Below are 13,982 nucleotides of genomic sequence, written 5' to 3' on the forward strand. Positions count from 1 at the left end.
TGAGCCAGGGGAGTTTTAGGTTAGATGTTAGGAAGAACTTCTTCACTGAAAGGGTTGTGAGGCACTGGAACAGGCTGCCCAGGGAAGTGGTGGAGTCACCATCCCTGGAAGTCTTCAAAAGACGTTTAGATGTAGAGCTTAGGGATATGGTTTAGTGGAGGGCTGTTAGCGTTAGGTTGGAGGTTGGACTCGATGACCTTGAGGTCTCTTCCAACCTAGGAAATTCTGTGATTCTGTGATTCTGTGATATATAGACATATACCCACGTATATACGCATATATAGATATATACACGCGGATATACACGTACACATTCCCACAGCCCCCACCCCGCCCTCCACCGCCTCAGTGAGGCCCCGCACGTCGCCTCCCCCCTCCCTCCCCCCCCACCGCTCTGCGCATGCGTGCAGCGCGCCGCGCACCCTCCCACCCCTCCGCGCCGCCAGAGGGCGCCGGGACCGGCGGGGGGGCGTGGCCAAGACGAAAAGGGGGGCGTGTCCTAGCACAAAAAGGGGCGTGTCCTGGCGGCGAAGGGGGCGTGGCCGAGGCCCCGCCCCCTGGCGCCATGGCCCTTCCCGGCATTCCCTATGAGCGGCGGCTGCTCATCATGGCGGACCCGCGGGACAAGGCGCTGCAGGACTACCGCAAGAAGCTGCTGGAGCACAAGGAGATCGACGGCCGCCTCAAGGAGCGTGAGTGCACACCCCCCACGGCACCGGGAGCCGTTAGGGAGGGGAGCCGTGAGGAGATTCCCGGCCCCTCAGGCGCCGCCGCCGCCGCCGCGCTTCGTCACGGGCCTGCTCCGGCCTTGCGCTGAGGCACCGGGGCCTGCGGACGCCTCACGGCCCAGGCCCGGGCACCTCACGGGGCCTCTCCGGGTGCTGCTCGTGAGGAACACAGCGCAGCGCTGAGATGGGGCTTCAGCAGGGCATGGCACAACGATATGTCGCCTTCCCGGTGCTCCTCAGAGCCCGGCTGCCGTTAGAATCCACGTTTTAAGTGTCATTTTGGGGTTTTGGACCCAAAAAAATCCTTAATTCTGTTTTTTAAATGCTACTACGCTCTGCTGTGTTGGGCAGGGGCTCCTGTGCTCGCAGTGCGATAAATTGCTGGGTGTGCAGAGGTCCTGCCTGCTGGGGGAGGGTCTGGTGCCGCGTTCCTTATAGATTAAAAGTTACCCAAATCTGGTGTTTCTTTTCTTTTTTAGTGAGGGAGCAGCTGAAGGAGCTCACCAAGCAATATGAGAAGTCAGAGAATGATCTTAAGGCATTGCAGAGCGTCGGGCAGGTATGTGGGGGGGGAATGGGGTTAGAGCAGCCTGTGGGGGTGCTTGATGGGGAACTTGTACAGAAGTAGCAGTTGTCAAATCCACTTATGGGGTGAAGAAAAAGCAGGTGGAAATAGTACAGCTAACGGCAAAAGAAGCCGTACTGCATACAGACACATCAAGCACATGGGTTAGAGAAGTTCTCTGTGTTTATCCTGTTTAACAGAGATATTTTAAAGAAATTGTCTTGAAGCAGGAAAGAGAATTTAACTTCCAAGTCAGCAGTTATCTTCTGTGTTCTGAAACATGCCAAATATCATTTGGCAAGGCTAATTTATCTGTAGGCTAATACTGGATTTATTCTTTTGCAGATTGTTGGTGAGGTGCTTAAACAGTTAACAGAAGAGAAATGTAAGTACGCTGCATTGTTTCAGGCTTTGAAATCCTGAAAATAATCTTTTGCAGTTAAAAACTGGTCTAAGGATTTGGTGGAATAAAAAATAAGCATGTCAGGGATGTGAGCATTAGCAGAAAAATATAATATGTCAACTCAGAAGTGTAATTCAGAGCAGTGCATCAAGTAAACTTGTCCTTTTCTTTGATTTTTCTCTCTCTAGTTATTGTGAAAGCTACGAATGGCCCAAGATACGTGGTTGGCTGTCGCCGTCAGGTAGCTGATTTATGTGAATATTCTTAAAGTGTTTATTTTGGTCTTGAATATTAGCATTGCTTTGGATGAGCCCTGTTCTTAATGGGATTAAGTGGTTTTTTTGTTTGTTTGTTTGTTTTAGGCTGTATATGGCTACTTTATAAAGGGATCTGTTTGTTTTCTCCTTTCCTAGCTTGTGGTAGTCTAATTTTGTTGTAGAGACAAAGCAGTCCAAAACATTCCTGGAACCTTGCATGTGTTTATCCTTTTCATTGGTGTGAAGCTCTGTCTTTCTGCCTGAACTTGAACTCTGAAAATTAATCCTCATGCCATCAAACTGTGTGAGGTCTGCCTTGCTATGCTGTAAACATTGCACAGGATGGCTGCTGTTATGCTAAGGTTTAGGTCTAATGTTGCACAACTGTATATTTAGCTATCTTTCTCTAATGCTTTTGCAGTCTACTTCCATAAATAATTATAGGCAAGACCTCTGTTCTGAACACCTTATCGGGGTTTTTTATTTTTATTTAGTGACATAAAAAAAAAAAGCCTCGATGCTTCTAGTTCGCAGGACAACCCCTTTTTTAGCTACATAAAATTTTATAAAAGCTGCCCAACTTAATACAGAACCATGCTTGCAGAATAATCGATCTTATACAGTCAGCAAGAACCAGTTTAGAGGTACTCTTTACTTTCTATTTCTGTACAAAAGTATAAGTGATACATCGCAGACATGGCTTAAGAACTGCTGGTTGGTTAATTGAGCATTGGATGCGACCCACTTCCAGTAATTAAAACCCTGTGGATCAGCAATTCCTTACCAAAGCTATCTATTGCTTAGGAGTCAACTCTTAGTGAAAGCATTTGGCAACTGCAGAGCAGAAAGGAATCTCTGATTGGATTCAGCTAGACTCATCCCTGACTGACATATTCATCTTTGCTCCTGTCTATGAATGAAATCTGCTTTCTGAATAGGATCGTGTATCCTGAGAAGGCAGCAGCGTTTTATTTAGCTGTCTTACTGCAAAGATAAGTGTAGTTTCCTTTAACAGCTGTGTTAAAGTAGTTTCCTTTAATCACCTCAAACTGATTTATTTAGTGAAGGTAACTGCAGTTGCAACTTTAAAACCTCATGATTGTAGCATAGCATGTTCTGGCATATTATTTAAATAATGAAGAAGAGTGTTTTGTTTGTTTGTTTGTTTAGTAAAACGTATCCCAGCATAGTATTGGTGCTACAGTTGGCTTGTCTTTCTGCAGAGAAACTGATCTTCATTATGGAATTTTCAACTCTGAACTGTTTCTGCTGAAAGAAAGAAAATGTGTTTGCAAATTCTTTGCAGTACCCTGGTTCTCTGAATCAATTTAAGCTTTGTACCTGGAAGTTAATTTGAAGTACAGCATACTAATGTGCAAGTTAACCCAACTCTGTTTTGATGATTCATCTGTGATGGAGTTGTGGTAGCTGGGGGAGAGGTTGAGGCAACCAGGAAGTGGCAGACTGGGGAGATTGTTATACTTGGAAGAACTTGAAGAGGTTGTTGTTGCTGGGGGGGGGTCTAGCTGTCAGGAATTTCAGGTGAAGGCCCCCAGTTAACAAAACTTAGCAGCAGGCAATGAACAAAACTCCTGCAGGAAGCATTTTCTCATCGTGTTGACTGTCAATAGATTGTATTGTATTTTTTTCAGTAACAATGGATGTTTTCTCCTCCTAGAAACAAACTATTTGGGAAATGGGAGTGTCAGTGTGTCAGTTGATGTAGTATAAATCCATTTATCTATTACTTTCCTCAAGAATATGGCTGTGGTATGGTTCTGCTTGCATAAAACACCGGCAGTAATTGCTAGTATTGAAATGCTCTTTAATTGCATACTTGTAAGCTTCAACCCTGTCAATATGTTATGGCACAAACTCACTATTTTCTTTCACAGGAATAAAGAAATTTCTCTCTGAAACACATGATAGGCTTGACAAGTTAGTCTTGAGGTTCAGAACAAAGATAAATGCTAAGGAATAAATTGTTCTTGGATGGGTCTGGCCTTGCAGCATGTACTCTGCAGTTTATTCTGGAACAAAAACCGCTCTTTGATCTTAAAAGATCCTAGATTTGACAGGAAGAAGCCTAAAAAAACCCACATATCCATGATTGTTTTCAAAATGCCGAAATATCAAGGCAAATAACTTTGCACACTGTTTTGCAGCCTACAAGAGCTGGCTTTTGATCCAGGTCCTTGTGGCTGTGCTGAGAAAGGGGATCCATAAAGCTTCAATTAAAACAAAATTACTTCCCTATCTAAAGCGCACTTCCCAAGGAATTCAAGGTCAATTGGTTTCTTTATGTCTTTTCGATGCAGAATGACTTAAATCTGTTGAGCAGTGTTGAATCTGATAGAAATACCAGCTTCTACATGTTTCTTAAGGTTAGGCAGCTGGAAAGTGGGTCTTATCAGTGACTCGAGTAACAGAGGAGTGACAGCTTGATCCTAAACCCTGCTAGAGACTAAATAACGCGTGCTGGAAAGGGCCCTTATAAATCTCCCAGTGGGGGAGATGGAAAGCTTCAGGCACTGCTCGCAAACAGTTGTAGAAATGTGTTCAGATGCCATGTTAGTAAAGCTCAGAAAAAGTAAGTTTTATATTCATCTATTTGATGAATATAAATTAGTACTCAAGTATAAATTAGATTGAGTACCTTTTAAAAAAAAAAATCAGTGACATTATAATTTTTTATGATTGTTGTTGTTCAAGTCCCTATTGTATGAGATGTGTAACTGCAGTCCTAGACCAGGTTTCTTAAAAGCAAGGTGAGAAACAAAAATTACTAGTTTTAAATATAAAAACTAATTGCCAGCAGGTAGCACGGAGACCTGGAATAGGACTGTAAATCTCAAACTTTCTTTTTAGAACTTTAAAAAAAAATGCATTGTAGAAGTGGAGTAGGCAGACAAAAACTTCTGAGGCAGGTGAGTAGGGCATCTGAGGTAAACGACAGCAAAAAAAAAAAAAAAAAATAACAACTGGAACAGCTGACTGAAGATGAGAGAACTGGATATGTGAAATTAACAAATGATGAAAGGCTGGAAGGAAATAGGTCAGGAACATCTATGCACCCTTTCTGACAGGCCAGAAATGAGAGAACCGTTGACTGGACTGGTGGCAAGTTCAGACTCAAATAGGCAGGCTGCTCTTTGTGTCCGTAAAGGATTGCTTGCTTGTTCTGAAGCAGCTGGTTCCATCCTGTGCTGGGCAGAGGGGAGGGCTAGATCTCTCACTGCTCCTGTCACACTTACTGTGGATAAAAAACAAAGTGTATATATGAATTATGGTCTAGAAAACTATTTTCAAAAGTACCGGAAGTTCAAGATCTCTTTCAGCATTAAAAAATAACTTCCTCTGGCCTCTTGTAGCTTTTTCTGTCATCTGAATGTGGAAACCTCCAGGTTTGTTGGTCTATACCAGCTCCTGGCTCACTTTGTGTTCCCATGGCCAGCTTTTTCCCAGTTTAAGCATTCCCAAAAATGGTGGTGAGGGACAGGCAGTGTTTACTAGAGTAGCTGCTTGGCATGTAGCTTAGCAGCCTTGTTTCTTCTCGCATGTGACTGAGCAAAGCCTACACGTTACAATAAACATCTTGGCTAAAACCAAATGTTGTTTTGAAACGTGGTTCTAACAGAAATATCTTCTTTGTCACTAGCTTGACAAAAGTAAGCTGAAGCCCGGAACAAGAGTTGCTCTGGATATGACCACTCTGACTATTATGAGGTAGGTGTCTGCTCTCCAGCTGCTGTTCTGCTTACCGTGGAAAGGGGGAAGAACACTGATCTGAATAGGTTACACCAAAGTTTGAATAATCAGTTATATTTTGTAAATATTTTCTGTAAAATGGTGCTTAAGTAAGGACTTTTTTTTTTGTGGAAAGTCAAGTATCTGTCAACTAGCTTAAAAAGCAGTTGGCTGCTCATTTAAAAAATAATTTCCTTTACAACTCAGCCATTTCAGCAGCTTTTTGAGCTTTTGTTTCAGTTTTCTGTAAGGCTTTTAAAATTTTGCTACATTTGTTTTTTAACAGATGTTTTGTTTTAAGGTGAAAGGAGAATAAATAACTTTCATTCTTGCTCTAGGAATTATTGCAATAACTGTATACACATCTGCACAATTAAATATGCATACTCTTATTTTTTTTTTATTCCAGATACTTGCCAAGGGAAGTGGATCCACTGGTGTATAATATGTCTCATGAAGACCCAGGGGATGTTTCGTACTCTGAGATTGGAGGGTTGTCAGAACAAATCAGAGAGCTGAGAGAGGTATCTGCTCTCTCAAAACTCTTACCAAGCAGTGGGATGTGTTCTGAGTGAAGTTTTCTAGTGTTTAAATGTTTTATTGATGTTTATCCTAAACTACCATGAGAGAGGCTGTTAGAGGATCCTGTCAGATGAGTGCTTTGTGTGTTTCATTAACTTTTTCTATGCTAGAAGATAACTTGTGAAGCGTTTTTTAAACGTTTTTCAGCTTTGCAATTGTGTTTATGGCAAACAGCAATGTGATCCAGGATGCTGGTGCACTCACACTGAAGTAATTCTGTTAGTTTGGGCATCAGTGCCGCAGGCTGAGCAAGCCTGCCCGGGAATGTGGGTGTTTGAAGACTCACTCATGCTGCTGTGAGCCATCTGACTATAACAGAGATTGTTTGTGTGCTGTGCACACACCTTACAGTAGCAGAGAAGGATTATTCTGAACACCACATCCCAATTCTCAGGCTGGTTATAACTCATCTCTGCTGTTACAGGAGCTGGGATTGAAATTAAAATGAAGAAAATCTTCTAAAGAAGAGGGTTTGAAGGATGCAAGACCCTTTAAGCTAAGGGAGCACTATAAAGTCAAGTGAGAGGGCGTAGTTAGGTTTGACAGCCAACAAACCAGACTAATTCTGCACAGAGACTGCTAAAATTGCTTCGGGTAGTTGTATTACAACAGTGGGAAAACATGGTTTGAATGAGCATCAAGAGAAACAAGGGCAGGACTGTGGATTGATCACTTAGATCAATCAGGTGCTTTCTTACTCATCTGTTTCTCATCCAAAAATATGCTGCACAGATAGCTAAGAATACAGCTATCTAGAAAACAGGCTGGCAAGTGTTCCGTTAGCTTCCTGAGATCACTGATCTATTTTAAAACTGAACCGAAGTCACTGTTTTTCCGTCTCTTCACAGGTAATAGAATTGCCACTCACAAACCCAGAACTGTTCCAGCGTGTGGGAATCATACCTCCAAAAGGCTGCCTGCTTTACGGCCCCCCTGGTGAGTGATTCAGTGTTGATATCTCTTAGCTCCTGTGGTTCCCACTCGCTGAGGTGGGGTGAGGCTTAAGGGTGATGTTCAGACTCGTTAACCACTTGGGTAATTAGCGATGCAATGCCCCCCATATGCCGCTTCTGTGGGCGGGAGCACATCAGGAGAAAATTCAGGGGGCAGACAGAGCACTGAGATGCTGTTCCCTTGCAGTGGATCTCAGAGTATAAAAGGAACAGAGTGGATTCAGTAGATTTCAGAGTATAAAGGGGTGGCAGTGCAGCTCCCCGCATCCCACACCAAGCCCCTGACAGACCTTTCAGACAGATGAGAACTGAAATTCTCCTAGAATCAAAGGGAAACGAAAACTTAGTGGTCATGCTTGGTTGCAATAGCCTTTTTTTGTTTGTTTTAAAGTTGCTAACGTAATGTTGGGTTACTAGTTAAACATTTTTTATCCTCTTGTCTGTGCAGGTACGGGGAAAACACTTCTGGCCAGAGCTGTTGCTAGCCAGCTTGACTGCAACTTCCTAAAGGTAGTTTAACCTTAATTCTGCACACACATGTGCTTAATGTTTGCTCTCCAACCTCTTCACTCGTGTTTCTTACGCCTTTCCAAAGGTGGTGTCAAGTTCAATAGTGGATAAGTACATTGGTGAAAGCGCTCGGCTGATCAGAGAGATGTTCAACTACGCCAGAGATCACCAGCCATGCATCATCTTCATGGATGAGATAGACGCTATTGGTAAGGCTCATGGTCTGGAGGATGGCTGGAGGCTCTTTTTAGCACAAAGCAGCTACAGAGCTACTGTCTGTCTTCTGAACAAAGATATTTACATGCTGTGTTTTGAGAGGAAACAAAAAAGAGCAAAGTGGTTCAACTTTCTTCTTGCTGGAGCTATGACAGCTAGCTTAGAACCATAATGATTCATACGTGGCTTAGATTTTTCCAGCTATATGAAACTGCATTTTAAAATGTGTGCGTTTAAGCAACTCATCCCTCCTTTCCTCTCCCCCCGTTAAAAGGGGTACCTGATTGTCTTCAGACATAGCATTATGTGGAGGCAGAAGTAAAGGATTGTAACTGAGTTTGGTATTCTGCAGGTGGCCGCCGTTTTTCTGAAGGCACCTCAGCTGACAGAGAAATTCAGAGGACTCTGATGGAGGTGAGTGCCTGAACTCTGACTGCACACTACATGGTCCTATTTAAGAGGGAGTTCTAACACAAGTGTGAATTGTTACACTGGGATCTGGCTTGGTGGAGCTTCTTCTGAGTTAATATCTTAAGCTAAATTGGTCTAGATGCTGCTTTTCTAAAAGGTAGCTGCATATCCTCCTAACTCGACTGAATCCAACTTGGAGACTAATTGAAAATAAAATTGCTTTTAAAATTGCTAAAATAGTTTGGGGGTATTTTTTCTTCTTACTTCAATATGATTCTGCATACTGCATTTCTTTGTTTCGAGGGCCTCCTCTTAAAAGAGGAAAAGGAGAGCTTGTCTCTTATTCCCAAAGACACTTAGTTCACAAAATCTTTGAACTTGTACAGTTTGATTCCTGAAACTAGGACCGTTATTTCTTTGCTTCTGTACTAAATGTTGCAGTGAATCTGGCTGTGTGGAGAGAATTTCTAAAACACTGGTGACAATTAAGAATTCTAAAGCTAGTGAGAGACTTCATTGGCCTGTGTATGCAAACAGTTTGTCCAGTTCAAAAGAATGTGTCTGCCTCACATAAAGAATTAAATCATTGTGATTGAAGAACAAGTACTTTGGATCTTCACAGTGAAATGTCTTCATATGTGTATTAGTATTCTAGAGGCTGTTCTCCAAGTCTAATTTGAATGTCCTGGACTTAGTGTATTGCACTCCGAATGTGTCAGCCAGCCACTGGGTCCTTTAGTACTTGCACTGTTTTCATTGCCTTATTGTTTTAGCCAAGTCTTTCACATTTGAGCTCCGCTTTGTTCGATATCTTTTTCTCTGAATGAAGCATTTTCAGTGGCTCTTAAGCTTTCTTTTATTGCTTATAGAATACGCAGGAAGCTGTGACCTTTTAGAAAGCTTGTAGCATTTTTCCTAATTTATTTTACCACGTTTATTAACTTGGTGGAAGTACATATGCAGGAATTAAGTGCAGTAAATAAGCCAAAACCCCCTAGCGTGTTCTAAAACCAAACTTCTCTTTCTTCTAGCTGTTGAATCAGATGGATGGATTTGATACTCTGCACAGAGTTAAAATGATCATGGCTACTAATAGACCAGACACGCTGGATCCTGCGCTCCTGCGGCCTGGAAGGCTGGATAGAAAGATCCGTGAGTTACTTCAGCACAGTGACTGGAAGGAGGATGTCATCTGTGTGAAGTGTGCTGCTTTCATTAAAGCTGTAATTCTTTCCAGATATCGATCTACCAAACGAACAAGCCAGATTAGATATTCTGAAGATTCATGCAGGTCCTATCACTAAACACGGTGAAATAGGTAAGTAGAAAACTGCCTGGGTGTTCTACTTTGGTTTTTAGAAGTGTGAGGAGAGTTGTTAGACCGACTCTGAGGCTCTTGGGGTTCCTATCCTTACAACGGCAACAAAACTTTCCTGTCAGAATTCTACTTTAAAAAAAAATCCTGATTGAGTTGTGCTAAGCCTCCCTTTGCAAAAGATGAGTGCATGTGTTGAAAATGAGCCTTAGAGTGCAGCTGTAAACCAGCAAATGGGCATGATCCTCATCAGTTAGTTTCTTTTTTATGGGGGAATAGCTTAATGCAAGCAAACAGCATTTCCTTTAGCCAAAAAAAAAGTCCTACTGCAGGAGACTGAGAACAAAATAACTTCTAAGAGTCATAGAGCAACTTAACCTCGGAGTATGGAGATGGCATAACGAAAACCTTGTTATCTGAAACCAAGCTTGTCTTTGCTGGTTATTGTTGTAGAGAGACTTCTCCAGAGGGGAGAAATATCTGTCAGATAAAACAGGGAAGGTTCATTTATACAGTGTTACTCTAAGCTTCTCTGAAGTCTTATTCTCACAGTAAAAGCTGCAGAGCCTTCCTCGAGAAAGCTGTAATTGTGATTTGACTTGAAAACAATGTTGGCTGCCTTTTATTTCGGTACGGCTCTGCAGACCCTGCCTGCCTGTTCCCAGCCCTGTGCTGCCCCCCACTCCGCCCCCGCCTTTTTGCTGACATGAGCTATTCAGGCAGCATGATCTGGATAGTGGAACTGATCTCGTTCACCATCTGGCTGCACAAACAGCTGCAGCTCAATAGAGAGGGTGGCTCAGGAGCAGGAATGAGCTGGGGGAGGGTGAGAGGGATGAGGATTGCCTTTCTTAGCAGCCGTGTTGGTTTAAACGTGCATCAGACTGTAGCTGAAGATACAGAAGATGCTCCAAGGCAAATCATGAACCTGAGGTAACGTACTTAAATCTTTCTCTGCATCTTTGGGCACTGGAATGGAAGCAGGGTAGGAGCTTTCCTTTATATCATGTAGCAAAGTGAGATATAAGATGCTGGCTAAACTTCTGAATGTGATATCCTGGAATAAAGTCCCAAATGAGCCAAATGGGGTGTGAGCTGCATTAAAATCCTAAGATTGACCTGTCCCAGGTTCCAGCATGAGGTTCTCCTGCTCTAGTACTGGTGCCTACTGAAGACTGAACTGACCAAACTTTGCAGCTTTTGATATGGCTTTAGTCCCCTTTCACTCCTCCCCCCCTGCTTTCTGTTTTCCTTGTTTATAGGACAGTTTGCTACAAGGAATTAGCAAATAAAGAATTTGTAGTCTCTAGGTCTTTCTGGATTCTAAGATAAAAGCTTTCAGTTCAAATGTCTTGAGTTTCATCCATTAGGTAAACTTTCAAAAAGTGCTGCTGAGAAGTCCTGACTTCTTAATGTGAAGCTTTGCAAAATGGCTTTTTTTAATGAGTAGCACTGAAGGCTCAACAGTCTGTTTTAGAAACTCATTACAGAAACTATAACCAGGCTTCCTATGTCAAGGCGTTTAATGCCTTCTGGAGATGCAGTTATAATAAGAAAAGGACTGAGATGATCACTTCCATTTAAGTTTTCTGTTTTTGTTTTGCTTTTTACATCATTTAAATGATGATAACGTTTCCTTGATATGTGTTTTCTTGTGTTTTATGTCAATGCTTTTAACCTCAAATTAGTAAGTTCGGGATTTAACTACATAACGTGAGCTTTTGGCTGAGGTACCTTTCCTTGTTAATGAAAGGGAGAATACAGCTGATTAGTTCAGCTGATTAAATTTATCAGTCTGGTAGTCAGCTATCTATTTGCACTGAAATCAAAGTAAAGTATTCCTTTGTTAGCTGGGCGTGTGTTTCAGTGGTATCCATAAGGGGAAATGTGAATTTATTTCTAATTGGCACTTGTGTTTTGTGAATAGATTATGAAGCAATTGTGAAGCTTTCTGATGGCTTTAATGGAGCAGACTTGAGAAACGTCTGTACCGAAGCAGGTATTCTCTTCATTCTTAATTTTGATGGGCTTGTTTCATGCTAAACATTTGAGCTGTTTCTCGCGTGCTTCCATGAGTGGATTAAAATCAGGAGGTTAGAGATACGGAGCTGGAATATGGTCCTTGCACACTGATGCTCACTTTTTGTACCCCTTTCTTAAGGGGTGGACAGCACTTACTGGAAATGCTAGCATCTCATCAGTAGCAACATGCCAAAGCAGTTGCTTACCTCACAGCATGTCCCGTGTGTCTAGATTGTGAAGCGTAAGCAGCCGCGTGGTGGTATGCCCTGCAGCTTGATGGAATAACTTGAACAAAATAGCTTTTCTTCCAAGTTTCCTTATGACCTATACAGTCACAATGGACTTGATTCTTTACATCTTCCCTCTAAGGTTATGGACAAATATCTTACCGGGTCTGCCAATAAACCAGCTAGACATACAGACAGTCCAGCTGATGTGTGCAGACCTGCTGGCAGTCAGGAGCAGTAGCGGTGCAGTGATACAGCATTATACTCACTAATATCCCCTGCCATATACAAGCTGGATCCACACAGAATTATGTGGGTGTAGGCACCATCTTGTGACATGCATGGTATAAAAGTTCTCTTCATTGTTTGGAACTTGATCTACAGAGGGGAAAAAAGGCCACCCCATGTCTGGTTTTAACCACTTTTACTGGCCAAGCATCACGACACGTTGTTATAAGCATGAGATGCATTCCAGAAACACTGGTAGTACCCATTTTTCTCCTTTTTGCAGAGCATCCAAGTCTTTCAGTACCTGCATGTTGGGAGAGTTAATAGTATGTTTTTTCGCTTCATAAATTTATTGTACACTTAAGGTTTGCCTACATTGGAAAGCTGAGTAACAAAATTAAAGTTGTTTAAAGTGAGTTGTACATTTTGCTGATCGCTTCAGTGACTGTGCTGTAGTTTAATCCTCTTCCCAACTTTACAAAAGCTGCATGTAACAGTCTGTGCAGATAATGTAGCTTGGATCCTTTCCACTTAAATTGAAGTGAGACTTCATGTACTGTCTTTCTGTACTGAAAGGAGCACCAACTTACCCTTGCTGTTAAATTATTCTTCGCAGGTATGTTTGCGATCCGCGCCGATCATGACTTTGTAGTACAGGAGGACTTCATGAAAGCTGTTAGAAAAGTGGCCGATTCTAAGAAGCTGGAGTCCAAGCTCGACTACAAACCTGTTTAAGTTAACCATATAATTCATGATTGACTGCAGGGGACATACTGGGTTAACGTCTAAGAAGAGAAATAATGTACCTCTCGATTGTTATCATAAGGTGTTTGTATAACATGTAGCTAGTAGTTTGGTAACACTAGTTGCAAGTTGGCTACAGAAATGTTTTCTGTACAATTCTGAAATACAATACTCATTACAGCCCAGGTTAAGTAAAACGCGTGGAGATGTGTTCTCATAGCAATTATGGTGTGACTTTATAAATGTGCCTGGATGAGTTAGCAGTCTTCAAGAAAGTCAATTCATTTCTTGGTTGTTGTTTTTTTTATATCGGTAAATTTCCTTTCATCAAACAGTTGAATAAAACAATAAAACTTGTTTAAATTGGCTTACCCCAGTGTACCTTCTCTGTAACTCTCTTGGAGAGAGTTAAATACAATCACTACACCAGAGAAAAGTTCCTCTCCAAATATTGAAGACACATGATTTGAGTCCTGTGCCTTACATGTCAAAACGTGGCATCTTTTTTTTTTTTTTTTTTTTTTTTTAATCTCTGAGGACAAAGGAGAGAAAATTGGTGTTACTCCTTCAGTGCTGAAGTCAGGAAAGAGGATTTAGCTGAGCTAGCTTTAGTTACTGCTCGGAGTATGAGAACTGAAGAAGTCCTTTAAAATGTTTGCTGTCTTTCCTTATGCTAGGGTAAGTCTAATGCTAGATATTTTGTCAATAAACTGGTATTTAAGTGGAAGTGGAGAATCTGAGCTGGATTTCCTCTCCAAGTTCCCCTTTCAGTTACTTCAGCCAGCCAGGAACTTTCTGATATGCTTGGAACCTGTGCTGCTTTACGCACGTGAAGTGGCATATCTAATGCTCCTGGAGCTCTCAACATGCTTTGCGATGCATCTTACAGGGCTGGAATTTGGCCTTCTGTGGGCTTGGCTTTGTGCTCCCTGGGAACTTTCTGCTGCAGCTGTTTGAGTAATCATTCAAACAGAAATAAAAACGTGGTGGCTAACCTGTTCTTTTTCTTAAAGCCTTCTGTTACTATGTACTATTTCTGTTTTCTAATCAGTTCCACTGAGAGGGTGTGTGTGG

At 42.0% G+C, this 13,982-nt stretch overlaps 1 protein-coding gene across 1 annotated transcript; it reads left to right on the forward strand.

The window, feature by feature from the left end:
* Positions 1 to 562: 562 nt before the first annotated feature.
* On the forward strand, positions 563 to 13,279 carry PSMC6 (proteasome 26S subunit, ATPase 6). The gene is made up of 14 exons (XM_082760957.1): positions 563 to 692; positions 1,208 to 1,287; positions 1,639 to 1,678; positions 1,885 to 1,937; positions 5,612 to 5,679; positions 6,110 to 6,224; positions 7,131 to 7,218; positions 7,684 to 7,745; positions 7,831 to 7,954; positions 8,314 to 8,375; positions 9,404 to 9,524; positions 9,610 to 9,690; positions 11,615 to 11,686; positions 12,781 to 13,279. Exons 1-14 carry the CDS (start codon positions 566 to 568, stop codon positions 12,897 to 12,899), a joined length of 1,212 nt encoding a protein of 403 aa, XP_082617083.1. The 5' UTR covers positions 563 to 565; the 3' UTR covers positions 12,900 to 13,279.
* Positions 13,280 to 13,982: the final 703 nt, after the last annotated feature.

This window comes from Aythya marila, assembly GCF_965140915.1.
Source record: "Aythya marila genome assembly, chromosome: 5".
In the NCBI taxonomy this organism is placed as follows: domain Eukaryota; kingdom Metazoa; phylum Chordata; class Aves; order Anseriformes; family Anatidae; genus Aythya; species Aythya marila.